Below are 14,946 nucleotides of genomic sequence, written 5' to 3'. Positions count from 1 at the left end.
TAAATTATCCCTCTGTTTTTTAAAAAATAGGCGGGTTAGAACATTTAATTTACAAATAAAAAATACAATTAATATAGAGGTTCCAATTTTAACGCTAAATGTTACCTCAGTTTTTAGGAACACCAACGGATTAGAACATTTATTTACAAATAAAAAATACAATTAAAAGAGAGGTTAGAACACTGACGTGTCACACATGTATTAGAATAATATCATTAGAATATCAATGTTCAGCTATATAATCAAGTCGTAACATCTCTCTTAGATTATCAAATCGTTGTGTCTTCAAAGTTTGAAGTTCAAACATTGTTTCAAAGTCTTTTCCTATTTTCAACGTCCTACTACCAACTCTCTGTTTCCTTGTTTCAAATTCCTTTTTTTCTTATAAATAATGGATGCAAATATGTTGTTCATTATAAATGAAAAGTATGTTGATTTCAATAATTTCGAACATTTTGAACCAAAGTTAAGGAAAGCTGTTAACAAACAAAAGTTGAATGTTTAACTTAACATTCTACATGGACCCATATACACTAACCTCTTTAAAGAGTTATGGTTGAATTCCTCTGTTGTTCTAGCTAGTCATCAAGAAATTATCCAATCTTATGTCAATGCCACTCATTTATACATTACTCCATCACTGATTGCTATGACAATCAACTGTGAAGAGTTTGGTAGTTGTGTTGAATATTATGAATTCAACAATGTCTACGCAACCCACCTTCACTGACCTTTTTTTTCAACCAAAATAATCTCTCCAATCCCGCTTCTCTAATCCTAATTGCAAAATTTTGGTTTCAACTTCTAATGGCAAATCTCCACCCAAGAGAGACAGAACTTGAAACACTTACTTAGTATGACAAGCATCTCGTGTTATTCCTCACCCACAACATCAGAGTTAATATTCCTCTTACCATTTTCAAATTCTTGAAGGAAATAATAAAGACTTCTTGGGAGGAAACGGCTTTCCTCATACCTAATTGAAGAGTTCTTTCTGAACTTTTCTATAAGTTAGGGATAGTTAGGGGTGATGTTGATATTGAGTTCACTGAGAAGTTTGAATTTGTTGATTAGTTTTCTTTGTTGTGTTGTTTTTCATTATCAATGAAATATTTTCTTTTTCTATTATTGCCTATTTTTGCTTAAAAAAATTTATTGAGAATTACTAATTAACAAAACAAAACATGGCATCTGGAAGAGACGCCAAGTGATAAATCATTGAAAAAAGTTTTAAATGCGGCAAAGGGGATTCAAAGCAAGATTTCTTAAAGCTATATTACCTCAGTTCTCAAAAAAACCGAGATAACAGGTTTATTATTTTTTATAGATTAAAAAAGACGCTAACTTATAGCTATGTTACCTTGGTTTTTTAAAACGCCAACGTAACATGTTATTTATCTTATTAAAAGAAATAAAACATCGCGCTCCTAGGACATATTCTCTAGATTTTTAGCATGTTTTAGATGTAAGCTTCGTCATAAAAATTGTTATTCGTTGTAGTGATCTATCATTCTTCTCTTTTGATAAATTTCTTAAAATAAATGTGGACATACACTTAATTGGCTAGAAGCTTTTTAATCGACTAGGAAGGTAAAATATACTAACTAATCGATTAAGATGTTCTTATAATTGATTAAATCAAAGTATAATGCCTCTAATTGATTAAGGAGGCTAATAATCAATTAAGTGACGTATAATTTCAAACATCCTATTTTAGCTTGGTTAATTGATTAACTCATTAAAATGACCCATGAATAGTTTCTATTTTGAGCCAATTTTTTTTCCTATCTAAATAAGGCTTCTCCTTATTTCGAAATACACCTAATTTTTTTAATATAAACCTTTCTATTATATTTCTTCTCTCATTCTTTTATAATGTTCTTTTCCACTGGAGTTTCCTTAGTGCAAAGAGAGTAAAAGATTTTTTTTAGAACTTTTTAATAAAGTGATTTTGGAGATTTTCAAAAATCACAATTCACCCCTCTTGTGTTTGAAGTCACTTATTGAACAAGCGACTCGAAACACAAGAACGGGTGAATTGTGAAATGCAGAAATAATGATTAATTAAAAAATTCATTCACTTAAAAAAATAATTTATGTTAGTACAGAGGTAAATCAGACGAAAATAAAAAGAAATAGAGAAAAAGAGAATTTAAGCAACGAAAAGTAAAGAGATATGGATAGAGAGATTACACGAGGATTTATACATGTTCGGCCTACCACTTAGCCTACTCTTCTCCCTAAGAATTTTTCTTGAGAGTTCTAGTAGTAAAATGTATTGATCTTTTAAGGATATTCCCATGAACTTTATTACAACGAGTGAGAATTTTACATATGTTGATCCCCTAAACCAAATGGATCTTTAGACAACTAAGCTCGTGACAAAACACAAATTTTATACAAGCTAATCTTAATAACTAAACTAATATTTTATGAGGTTAACCTCAGGAACCAAAAAAATATCAAACAAGATAATCACACTCTTGATGAATAATAATGAAGCAAGAATACTAGTATAATCAAACTCTCACAAGTATTTTTCACCCACAAGGCACTAAAGCAACTTTAGTGAAAGTATATAAAAAGGGAGAGATGAAAAATAGAAAATGATAAAAGAATAGTAGAAATTTGAATTTTTGTGTGATTTGAAATGAGGATAAACCTTACATATATAGGAGAAAATATCCATCAAAAGGGAAAATGATCCATGGAATTATTAATGCACATAATCAATTATGACCTAGGGTTAATCGATTATGCAGGCAAAATATGGGAGGTTTTCAAATTTTCCATCACTTAATTGATTAGAAGCTTATCTAATGGATTATGAGGCATTACAAAGCTAATATATTAAACCTAGTTTGTTAATAAATTATCTAGTGTAAAATTATTGCGTAAGTAGCAAAAGTAAGTTTTACAATCATTGTATCCTTTTAGACCGCTAATTTTAAAGATAGTTTAACAGTGTTTTATTATTCTAAGTAGGAAAGGGTTTTGTGTTTGTTGTGATGCAGAAAACTAAATGATAGAAAGTAAAGTTGGATATTTAGCTAACAGTAAGAATATTAGCTGGGGGTAGATTTCATCATTACGTACCTATCATGCACATTCATAGGTCGATGATATGCTCATTTTCTCAGTGTATAATAATACTACCACCCGTTGCCCTCATTCTTATCTCCTTGTGATATCTGCGCTGTGAGATCAATGAGTTACCCAATAGCTTATATATCCAACTATCAACCAACACAGAGCATTAAGTCCCAATAGTCGTAAAGTAGCAAGAATCCACACCGATCCTACTATAATACATTTGGATATTGAGCATATACCTATGTCTAGGCTTAGTACACAATAGATGATTATCTTTGATCTAGTAATGATAAGCTCCTTTTGATGCCAGACCATACCATGAAAATATATTTTAGGTTGCAAAGCTAAAACAAGCATTAAGATTTAAGAGTCACTAATATTATATCATGTGTAGATTTAAATAGAATGCCAAGAACTATTTAGTACATGAATATAATGACTACATCTAACCCCAATAATAGAAATTTTAGCAACACTTACTCATTGTTAGCGTAACAACTAGTCTTTCTAGAGAAGTTGACATTTGAAGTGGTACCTGCCATGTCATCTGAGCAACGCTTCCACCTTCAGACTTCCTTTATTTTTCTCGTGTTGTAGACCTGAATGAACCTACTCCAATTTTGTACTCATATGATCCACCAAAAACTCCATTTGCACAGAACTAGAACTTATTATTTATAACCATAAATATGTATTTCTTGCTAGGCACACCACTTTCTCGCCTAGCGCACCTACCCTACTTTGACAAGCCTACTTTTCTTCTTAAGCAATCAATTATTAGATGTAGTTGGCCTAGACATCTTTTTCGGGCTTGGCACGTTCCTTGGCTTAGCCAACTTTTGCTTGAATGATGCATTTTGTTCTTTTTCGATGCTTTCTTGATTCTTTTTGCCTGTAGCTATTAAATACACAGTTAAAAAGTTAATATTAGCCATGAATTACTAAGGTCTTTCTTTTGGTTGTAATGTACATGAGCTATAAAAATATTAGTTTTTCTTTGGATTAAAAAAACCTAAAGATAAGAGAGCAAAAAAAACTCGGTATAACACTTTATAAAAATATTAAAGTCTCTTTCTTTGATTCCACTTTTACAACTTTTTCTTCTAGTGATTTTTCTTCCATATGCTTGAATTTTGATTTTTTTTTGTTTGGTCAAAGAATATTCTTTATTTTCTTGTCGCCCTTACTATTTGATTTCTTTTTCAAAATATTTCTTTTTCTCCTCAACTTTGTTTTTGAAATATTCTTTTTAAAGTATTTTCTTATCCTTAAACAGGCGGTGAGCATTGTTTTATTTTAAAATTGGCTTAGGGTTATAATGTTGAAAAAAATTTAATAAATTATTTTAAGGCTCAAAAGGATTGTCAAAGGATCACACCCTCACAAGATAGGCTTTTTGGTCAAGTAGTTTTTCATTCAAAATCAAACAATGCCTTGATCATATCCATGACATCATATATATATATATATATATATATATATATATATATATATATATATATATATATATATATATATATATATATATATATATATATATATATATATATATATATATATATATATATATATATATATATATATATATATATATCAATTAATAGCAATAATGATGTAAAATTATCATAGTTAGAATGCATAACTACTCTCATTCCTTTATGTAAAACATGAGGTATGCACTCATCTCACTTGATTTAAGTTTATGATTCATGACTTACATTAATATATTTTCACTAAACAAATAGTAAAGTCAAACTATTGAATTAAGTAGCTAATTTATGATTATGCTATTAATTTAAAGATACTCACAATAATAATCATAAATGAAGCTTTTGAAAGATTATAACTTTTTACCATGCCTTCATTCTTTGTTTTGTCTTTATCCTAAGTTTTAATTCATCTCCATTTAACTTTTTCAAACCATTTAAACTATTTGTGTACAAATACCTCAGACAAATTATATTAATGTATTTTAATCTTTATCATGATCATGTTAAATAAATAATTGAAAATAAATAGCGAAGTAAATATTACAAGTTTTAGTGAGCTTTAATCGCAACATTCATTCCCTCCAAAAAAATTTGGGCCGTTCTCAAGCTTTCATCATGTGAAACTGAGGATTTCACTATTAAGAAAACCCCCTTTACCTCGGTTGAAAAATGACTTTTACTTGGTTTCATGGGCGAGGTAACGAAGGGAATCATGGAAAGTATTCACTTTTCTTCTCGAGTGGAAATCTACCGAGGGAAAAAATGGAACTCGTCATGAGCTCTATCCCCAACAACAACAATATTTTTTTGGATTTCGAAAAATGCAAAAGTGCACAACTTTTTCCCTCCGTTGGAATTAATACCCGAGGTAAAAGGTGAGTTTTTACCGACGTTTCATAAAAGACTTCTCAAAGATTGTGAAATCTTTGTGCAACCTCTTGTGATAGAAATTGAATTTTTATTTGATGCTGGCTATTTAGATTTTTTATTTGATTAAAGAAAAATTAGTTACTACGCTCATAATCATCGCTCCTAATTGGAAACATCCCTTTTAGTTTATGTGTGATGCAAGTGATTATGTGGTTCGAGCGGGTGTTAGGCCAACATAATAAGAAAATTTTCCTTCTAGCAAGGTCGTTAATAAAAATCAAATCAATTACTCAATAATGAAAAAGGAATTGTTAATTCTAGTATTGACTTTGGAATTTTTTTCACTCTTATTTACTTGGTTCCAAGGTTATTGTTTTCACAAAATATGCAACACTAAAATAATTTTATACTCCTCCTAATATTAGTGTAAGCATTTTATAAGTAACATTATGACATCCACGAATGTTTACTGTAATTATAAGTTATGATGTCATCGGCCTATCGATTTCTTTAATAGTTGATATTGTATTATTGGGGGAGTACGATTTATACTCATTTAATGAAATTTCATTGCCTATAAAAAAATAGTGAAAACAATTGAATATATTTTAAAAATTTCACTATCAAGACATATATACTAGCTAAACTCTCTTTTCTCTACCAATAATAACTAAAGTCAAATATATTTACTATAATTTTTTATTTTTTTAATATGATTTAAAATATGTACTAATTTTATATAATCATTGTGACAAACAATATGAGCTATTAGCATTATTGATGAGAATATAGGAGTATTATGGGTGTGGCTAACCTAAAGCAATGAATGGAATGGTGGACCAAAAGATATAAAGTAAAGAAAAGAAAAAACTATACAAGCATTAAGATTTATGAAGGAAACAAGGCAAGTGCAGACAGGTTGTTGCCCTAATAACTGTATAAGCACCAATATAATTTACACAAAGAATAAACAAACAAAAGAAAATTGAGTAGATTGAGAAAGGTGGGGCTGGCCTCATTAGCTAAGAGGGTTAAGAAAACAATGGCTAATAGTATAAAGATATCATAGATTAGAAATTGCCGTGCTAGGTTGTGATATTGTCATAATAATTTAAACGTGAGCAAGAAAATGGTATGGTGTGAGAGGGATATAGCCGACCCTTTTATTGAGAGACCTAAGCAAAAGACAAAGACAAAATGTGTGATGCTAGTATTCTCTTTCATGTTTTCATCTCTTTGCTTTCTTTTTAGGACTTTTTTTTTAGTGGCTTCTCTCTTTCTTTGTCGCTCTCTTTCATTAATTAAAGTTACATATCATTCTTGGTTTTGGGGGAAGATCATAGTATACGGCTTCAACTTTTTCTTGTGGGTTTGTTGATTGTGTTTATGGTGAAAAATGTCAATTAAGTTGGATTGAAGAAATGTTTATGTGCAATTTAAATAAACTTTGGAATAAAAATATTAATTGATATAAATATTAAAATTATATATAATTTTGTTTGGGACATTTACTATTTATATTTACGTACTAAGCTCAATAATATCGAGTTTGAGGGGTGTGTAAAAAAATTAGGTTTATGTTGGTTTAAAATAGAGTCTAAAAATCATGTATGTAAAGTGTCAACTTTTACGGTATAAATCGATGTTATAAGATTGAATTAAAGTCAAACTCTAATTCAAAAATGAAATAAGAGTCTGTTCTAAGTTTATTCGGCTACTTGCAATCAAATTTTTATTATCGAGGCCATCTATCATTTATATCCACGCACCAAACTCAACTTAAGGAGGTGTAGATAACATATGGCATGAACATATGTTTACAAAGTAATGACAATCTTCATTTCAATTTTGCCTTATAAAAATCAAGTTTGATTCGAAAACAAATTCTAAGATGTACAATTATCAATAGCCTATTAATGAGTTTTTCTAAAATAGGTGAAATAATTTTAAGGGTCATGCTAACGAGTGTTATAGGGTATTCTTTAAGAATTTCAAATATAAAATATATTTTTTAAAAAATAAAATATTTTAATTTTCAATGCAATAAATACAAGTATTTTTTAGAAAACGTTCCTTTTATTCTTTAAAAAAAATCAATTATTTCAAATCTCAATGCTTTGAATTAGGGGTGGCAAAACGGGCTGCGCGCCCCGCTTAAAGTCTTGCCTAAAGTCCGCCAAAAAGCGAGTGGGACGGACATGTCCGCCAAATAAAATGGACATAACAATCATGCTTGCCCCGCCAAGATGGCGGGTGGCGGCCTTTCCAGTCTATTTTTTATTTATTTTACTTTCATTTTTTAATAGATTAATAATTTTTTTTACCTATCGATTAAATTATTCACTTATTTCTTAGAATAATTTTTTATAAAGCATCTTATAAATAAATTTTACTTAAAAAATATTGCATTTATTTACAAATGAATGTATAAAATAAAATCATCAAGAATTGGAATTACTATAATTAACTAAAAAATAGCGGGCTTAAGACGAGACTAGATAAACAAATAGGTGAGGTGGGGTTTAGCAGGCGGCGGACTTTGGCAGGACGAGCTTAGACGGGCGGGAAGTTTTGGCGAGACGAGCTTTGGTGGACGGCGGACCCAAAATCCCAATTCAACCAATCCAACCCACCAATTTTTGGCGGATGCGCGAGCCGGTCCGACGGCCCATTTTTTTTTTTGCCACTCGATATATAGCATTTTCCTAATTTTAACTAGATAGAGATAACATGTTAATTTAAGATGATAATATTTATTTATAACTATTATTATAAACAAGCTATTAATATATATATATATATATATATATATATATATATATATATATATATATATATATATATATATATATATATATATATATATATATATATATATAAATTAACAACTTTTACAATAATAAATTACAAAACTCAATATAATTTGAATAACTTTAGCAAAATAGCACTAAATAATATTCATTTTTTTTAATTACTTTATAAATTTAATTTAAATCAGTTTATCTCATGTGTAATTTTCATAAGAGAACGTAATAGGCAATCCTTCATCATTAAAATTTATCTAATCCAAATTTTGTATATGTTTCTCTCTCATAGAGAGCACACATTATTTTCTCACATTGAAATATCAAAATCACAAAAATCACACATGATAAAATCCATTTTCTTTTAATAATCATTCACCTTCAATACTATACTACAAGTGGTAATTAAAATTTTCACCGCTATATATAATTATTATTTGAATAAAATTAAAGATATGGAACCAACTAATAGTAGTACTACATGCTTGTTGATCATTCCTGTTATTTTAACCATCAATAATAGAATCAAGTGACGATTAAATTATGAATTTCTTTCTTTCTTTTAGTATCAAACATAAAAAATAAAAACCTTTGATTATGCTTGCTTGTATGAATCAATTATTCAAAAAAGATAACTTGAAATATTGATATTAACCTACCCTGGTCCATTTTTTTTGTTTTTCGAGGTCTGTCCCCTGACCTACTTGTTGAGAAAGATCTGTAATTACTCCTTGGATTTATGTTTTCACAAGATGCGTGTTTGAAGAAATTAATATTTGCGTGATGCAAGAGCCTTCTATTTTGTCACATACAATTAATTTATTTGGTACCTATCACTTTTAATTCCAATTTTACTTGGATACATCACCACCAAAATTAACAAAATTTCAATTATATATTTTCCTCATTTAATCTATTTTTACGTTTTTATTTTCATATTTCAATATTTTTTAATAGTAAACATTGGTGATTATGGTTTAAACTTTAAACTCATTAAAATCATCAATTTGTTAGTATAACATAACTGATGAATCGTGTTTGAAAGTTTCTTGTGTTATTACTTTTCACGCTACTATGGGATTAAATTTTGCTACGTTAATTTTTAGGTAATTTGAAATAGTCCTATAAATGAAAACGTTTTAATTAGCAAATCCATTTCCAATTCAAGAAGTAAATTAGCAAAGAAATCGAAGTGATTATTTCAATCAAGCATGCATCTAGATCGGGAAGAATACCTTAATCTACTCATAATAATTTTCTAAGAAAAGATCAATGAAGAATCACAGCTGTTCATAAGTTGAACATTCAAGACCAAGTAAAAATTAAATTTAGATTTACCATTAACATTGCTTTTAAGATCTAAAAACAATAACAAAAATTCTAAATATAACATTGAGGAATGGAGGACAGAAAGTAATTGAATTTAAATTGAAGAGCAGTTACTATGTATTTCTAAGAAAAAAACTATAATTATATGTTTTTTTAATACAATTATAGAATAAACGTTTTAGTAATTCGTATATTAAAAGAATAAACGCTTTAGCAAAATGATTCATTAAATAGTGTATTAAGAATGGTTTAAAAGGAAATTATCCATTCAAAATAATATATTAAAAGGAGCCATTTCAAGTGAAATAATAAATAATAATTTGATATTTCAATAACAACTAAGGAAAAGGTTAGTATAAAAAATCTTTTTTTATATTTAATACTTTTATTCTATAACCGAAATATTGCAAAATTTACAAATTATTGTACCATTTTTTGCATGATTAATAATAAATAATTTTTTATATAAAATGAAAGAAAATATGAAATTCATTAAAAAGTGAGTATTCGCATTAGATTAAATGGCACTATTAAATTATGATAAATAATTAAGAGTGGAAATAAATTATTAATTTTTCCGATCTGTTCTTGAATATGAAATTACTAGCATGAAACATGATAAATCTCTTGGAGAGAAATGTTTGATTTAGCAATAAGTAACATGCATGATGCATTCCATATTTTCATCATGTATGTCTCTATATATCTTTTTCATGCCAAATATTTTATACATCACTTTTATGATAATGATAATTATCATTTAATTATTCTATAAATAAATTCACATTTAATTAAATTAAAAAAATAAAAATCAATTAGTAATTGAGAGGTGATGAACAGAAAATGACAAGATGCATCCATTTCATATAAACTAATAATAGAAAAACAATAAGAGTGATTAAATTTGATTCTATAAAGATAGCATTAGTTCCACGTGAGAAATGCACTATTCTTTCAAACTTTAAACGAGATATCCATATCCAAATTCACAAACAAGGGAATTATAACTAAAATAATAATATTAATGGTGAATAAATTAAAAAGAATTAGAGGGAAATATGGGAAAAAGTAAAAAGAAAGTGTGATGGAAGAAAAAGAAAGGTAGGAAGAGACGCATGGGCCACACACATATAGTAGAAACAACAAACAACAACTATTACAACAAAACAAACAACAATACATCACCCATTTTATTTACCAACGTTATTACTACTACCATTCTCTATTTTTTAATCTTAAATCTTGTCTATTATTATTACACCAATTATGATTATCTAAATAATAAAATAGTAAATAAAAAAATGGATGGAGATTTGAAAGGAAAGGTATATATATATATAAATAAATATACACAATATATAGGTGTAAGTGTAAGGTAGAATAAGTAGTTGTAAAGAAAAGGCAATTAAGTAGAGGAAGAAGAGAAAAAAGAGAAAGAGGTTGCAGAATATTAAGGTGTCTCTCTTGGACTGATTCTCTTCAATCAATACCATATATCTCTATCTATTCTCCATCCATAACCTCTAACAACAACAACAACAACAATTGTGTTCATGGCTGTTCAAGCTCAATATCCTTCCAATGTTCTTCTTCTAAACAACAACAATAACAACAGGTTCTTCCTTCTTCCTTCATCCTTCATTCATAAATGTTATATCATATATCATACATGTAACCACCTCAAAGTATGAATTATTATTAATCATGTGTCTTGTTTTCTTTCTCTTTGTAATTGTAACAGTAGAAATGTTCAAGAAGGACATGAATACTCTTTACAACCTCAACCACCGGGAGCATTAGGACTAGCACTTCTTGATCAAACTCATCATCATCAACCACATATCCTATGCAACAATAACAATAACAATAACACAAGTATGTTTATGTTTTTTTCATCAATGAAACACCAACCATTGTTTCATATTATTGACGATGTTTCAACTCGACTCATTCACAGGTACTAATTCATCTCGAAAGAGAGGAAGAGACACAACAACGGGAACATCACCTAATCTTATCAATCATTTCTCTTTACACTCTCAACCGTCACAGATTATTCATCTTTCTCAACTCCATAATCAACAACAACAACAACAAAATGTTGTCTCTACCGGTCTTCGATTATCATTCGATGATCAACAACAACAGCAACAAAGATTACAGTTACAACTTCATCAATTTCAATCTCAACAACAACAACAGCAACAACAACAAGGTTGTCACTCCTCAACTTTCTTGTCTCTTTTATCGCAAGGACTTGTTTCTCAAATCAAACAACAACGTGATGAATTAGACCAATTCATTCAAGCCCAGGTAAACAAAAATTTTCAAATTTTCTTTTTTTTAAATAACCCCAATTTTTTTCTTTAAATTTTTTATTTATTAAAATTTTGGAAAATTGGAAAATCAGGGAGAAACTCTGCGGCGGACATTGACGGAGAAGAGGCAGAGACATTACCGGGAGCTACTAACCACGGCGGAGGAAGCGGTGGCGCAACGCCTAAGAGAGAAAGAAGCAGAGCTATCAAAAGCCACGCGCAAAAACGCCGAGTTGGAAGCGCGTGCGGCGCAGCTAACCATGGAAGCCCAAGTGTGGCAGGCGAAAGCCCGGGCTCAGGAAGCCGCGGCAGCCTCTCTCCAAGCCCAGCTGCAACAGACAATAATGTGCCAAACCGCAGACGACGGCGGCGGTGGCGGTGTCTCCTGCGCCGTAGAAGGACAGGCTTCAGATGCCGAATCGGCTTACATCGATCCGGATAGAGTGGTAGTCGTTGCGGAGGCGCGTGGGAAATGTAGAGCGTGTTTAAAGCGCGTGGCAACGGTGGTTGTTTTGCCTTGTCGGCATTTGTGCATATGTAGAGAATGCGATGCGCATTACAGTGCTTGCCTTGTTTGCCTTACGCTCAAGAATTCAACCGTTGAGGTCTTTCTCTCTTAGCAACAATAATAATAAATAATAATTTTATTTATTTACCTAAATAATTTAATTATCATTGTCCATAAACTACTTTCTTTTTCTTTAAAAAAAAAGAAGCATGAATAAAATTACATTTTTGTTTCTCTTTTAAATGGAATCTACATTACCAATTAGAATTTTGGTTTTAGTAGTTTTTGTTTTACCTTTGGTTAATGTACATGACCACATGAGTAACAAGTGGTATTTCATTTACTTTTGGTTATTCCTTGTCTCTATTGCATTGATATATTATTAATATTAATATTTATGGTTCCAATTTAAAAATGTTTCATTTTTGAAATGTCAATAGTCAAAAGGGTTGGAGAGTTATGGGATGAAGATCATGAGAGTTGCGTGTAATATTAATGAATTGAATGAGGGATTAGGCATGATATGGAATATAGCAGAGGTAAGAATGGTTTTGTGAGTTGTCAATTCTTGGGATATTGTGTAGTATGCGAATAGGTAAAAAAGTTTACTTGCAAGGCATTGTTGCAGTTTTACATGCGTGTTTTTTGGTTTCATTTATTAGCTTTATGCTATCAAATTAGGTTGGGAGTAGATGGGTTATATTATAGGAAAATGATTTTTGATTGAAGGTGTTTCTGTTGTTTTCGGAATTGTCTCAAAATAGTTAAGACTCCATGCATTGGCACAGAATAGTTCATAACGATTTTACATTATTTAATTTGATTTTAAAGTAAATAATTCTAATTTTTTTAATAGTCATGTTTTTAGATTTGGTGGAATAATTTATATATTTTTGTATAAGTTTATGTTAGAATTAAAGTTTAGTGGGAGAATTGGGTACATTGATATAAAAGGGGTGCTATGTGATTCGATTGCTACGTTTCAATAACATATTAACATTATATTTTGGTCTAACTCATTTTTATAAAATATATTTCTAAGTCTTAGTACATCGTCCCATCAAATTTTCCAAAACGCCCGATTGTGAGAGATTGTTGGAACGCCAGCTTATTTCTTAATGATATTGTTTGATTTTTCTACATTACTTGTTCATCGATAGAAATGTGAAGAGTGACATGTTTCTATCTACAACCGTTTGAGATAGGAAGTCGAAAGGGGAAAGTCAGGTTCTCTAGATGAATGGAAAGTAAATACCCACTTCTCTTGCTTTTGAAAGTGGGAATTACATATGTTACTTTCTTGAGTTCTAAGATTCAGGTTTAAGAGGCTTCGATAAAACACACTATATATAGGGTTTCTCATATCTCTTTGTCTGCCTTCCACTATAAAGTTTGTTCAACATTATAATTAATGAGATTGAGATTTTTTTCAATAATTTATAAATAATTGTTCTTTATAATTAAATCAAATTTTAAAAGCATTGATGCATATAAATTTTGATATAAGTTAGATGAAGGAGTAAAATGGGCCTGTTTGACCATAACCTACATAGTTCAGGCTGGCATTATTTTTAATGAAAAATATTATATTTTTTATAAACCAAAATGATATGATAAAAATTTATTGTCTACATTGATACTTGAACAAATTAAAATATACTATTAAAACAACAAAAGATTCAAAATAAAAAAATTGGCTGGCACCATCAAAGCCCATTAACAAACAACCCATATATTTGTTGTTTTGTTTCTCAAATTTCTCAAAAGAAATAAAAACTCAAAATTTCACAACTCTATAATTGCTTCTTTGAAAACCCAACTCTATGTGCACTGCACACTACCATAGGCATCAAGATTGAGATGTATTTGACCCTTCAAATTGAAGCAGCCTAATAGCCCCTTTTAAGTTCATCGAGACGTACTTGTAGGACACTGCCAAGCCAACAAAGGCACTTCAATTAATTTCCAAGAAAATATGTCCCTCTTCTTTCTCTCACCACCCTTTTCATTTTCTCTCTCTATTGATATATATCAATTCACCTATATTCCAAACTCATTTTAATGAAAAAACAAACTAGTCCCTTTATTCCATCTTCCAAGAAACTACATTTTTTTTTTTTTTTAAAGTTAGATATCTCAAGTTATGATTGACTAATTCAGATGAATCAATTTTATTATCTAAAAGTGAGACTTAAATCAGAGCAAAACCGCGACACAAACATTGATTTTTTTTGGGAAAGGCTAAAATATATTAAAAAGTCTATACTAAGCACAAGATGTGCAAAGCAAGACTGATATAAAGATTGATTATTAATACCTAATTGAATTCAAACTTAGGGTGTGTTTGGATTGGCGGTGGACAGAATTGATTCTAGTAGAATTGAGTTTGGTAGAATTGATTCTAACAGAATTGAGTTTAACAGAATTGATTTATGTTTGGATACATTTTTGTAAAAGTGAGTTGAATAATAAATTACAGTGTAAAAATCATCCATAATCAATTCTAGAGGCAGAAGCTACAAATTCTAGCTTCA

The 14,946-nt window shown here is 29.6% G+C and overlaps 1 protein-coding gene across 3 annotated transcripts; it reads left to right on the top strand.

Moving 5' to 3' along the window:
- The first annotated feature begins 10,935 nt into the window (after positions 1-10,935).
- Positions 10,936-12,827, top strand: LOC131642683 (BOI-related E3 ubiquitin-protein ligase 1-like). 3 transcript variants are annotated; one of them, XM_058912901.1, is made up of 4 exons: positions 10,936-11,200; positions 11,324-11,461; positions 11,544-11,899; positions 11,997-12,827. In XM_058912901.1, exons 1-4 carry the CDS (start codon positions 11,140-11,142, stop codon positions 12,522-12,524), a joined length of 1,083 nt encoding a protein of 360 aa, XP_058768884.1. In that variant the 5' UTR covers positions 10,936-11,139; the 3' UTR covers positions 12,525-12,827. The 3 variants fall into 3 exon arrangements, with proteins under 3 accessions (XP_058768884.1, XP_058768886.1, XP_058768885.1); XM_058912903.1 differs by having other exon boundaries at positions 10,936-11,201; positions 11,331-11,461; XM_058912902.1 differs by having other exon boundaries at positions 10,937-11,201; positions 11,328-11,461.
- The last annotated feature ends 2,119 nt before the right edge of the window (positions 12,828-14,946 follow it).

The sequence above is a fragment of the Vicia villosa genome, unplaced genomic scaffold (genome assembly GCF_029867415.1).
Source record: "Vicia villosa cultivar HV-30 ecotype Madison, WI unplaced genomic scaffold, Vvil1.0 ctg.005589F_1_1, whole genome shotgun sequence".
Lineage (NCBI taxonomy): Eukaryota > Viridiplantae > Streptophyta > Magnoliopsida > Fabales > Fabaceae > Vicia > Vicia villosa.
Note: the sequence above shows the minus strand (reverse complement) of the source record. Positions and strands in the feature narration are given on the sequence as shown.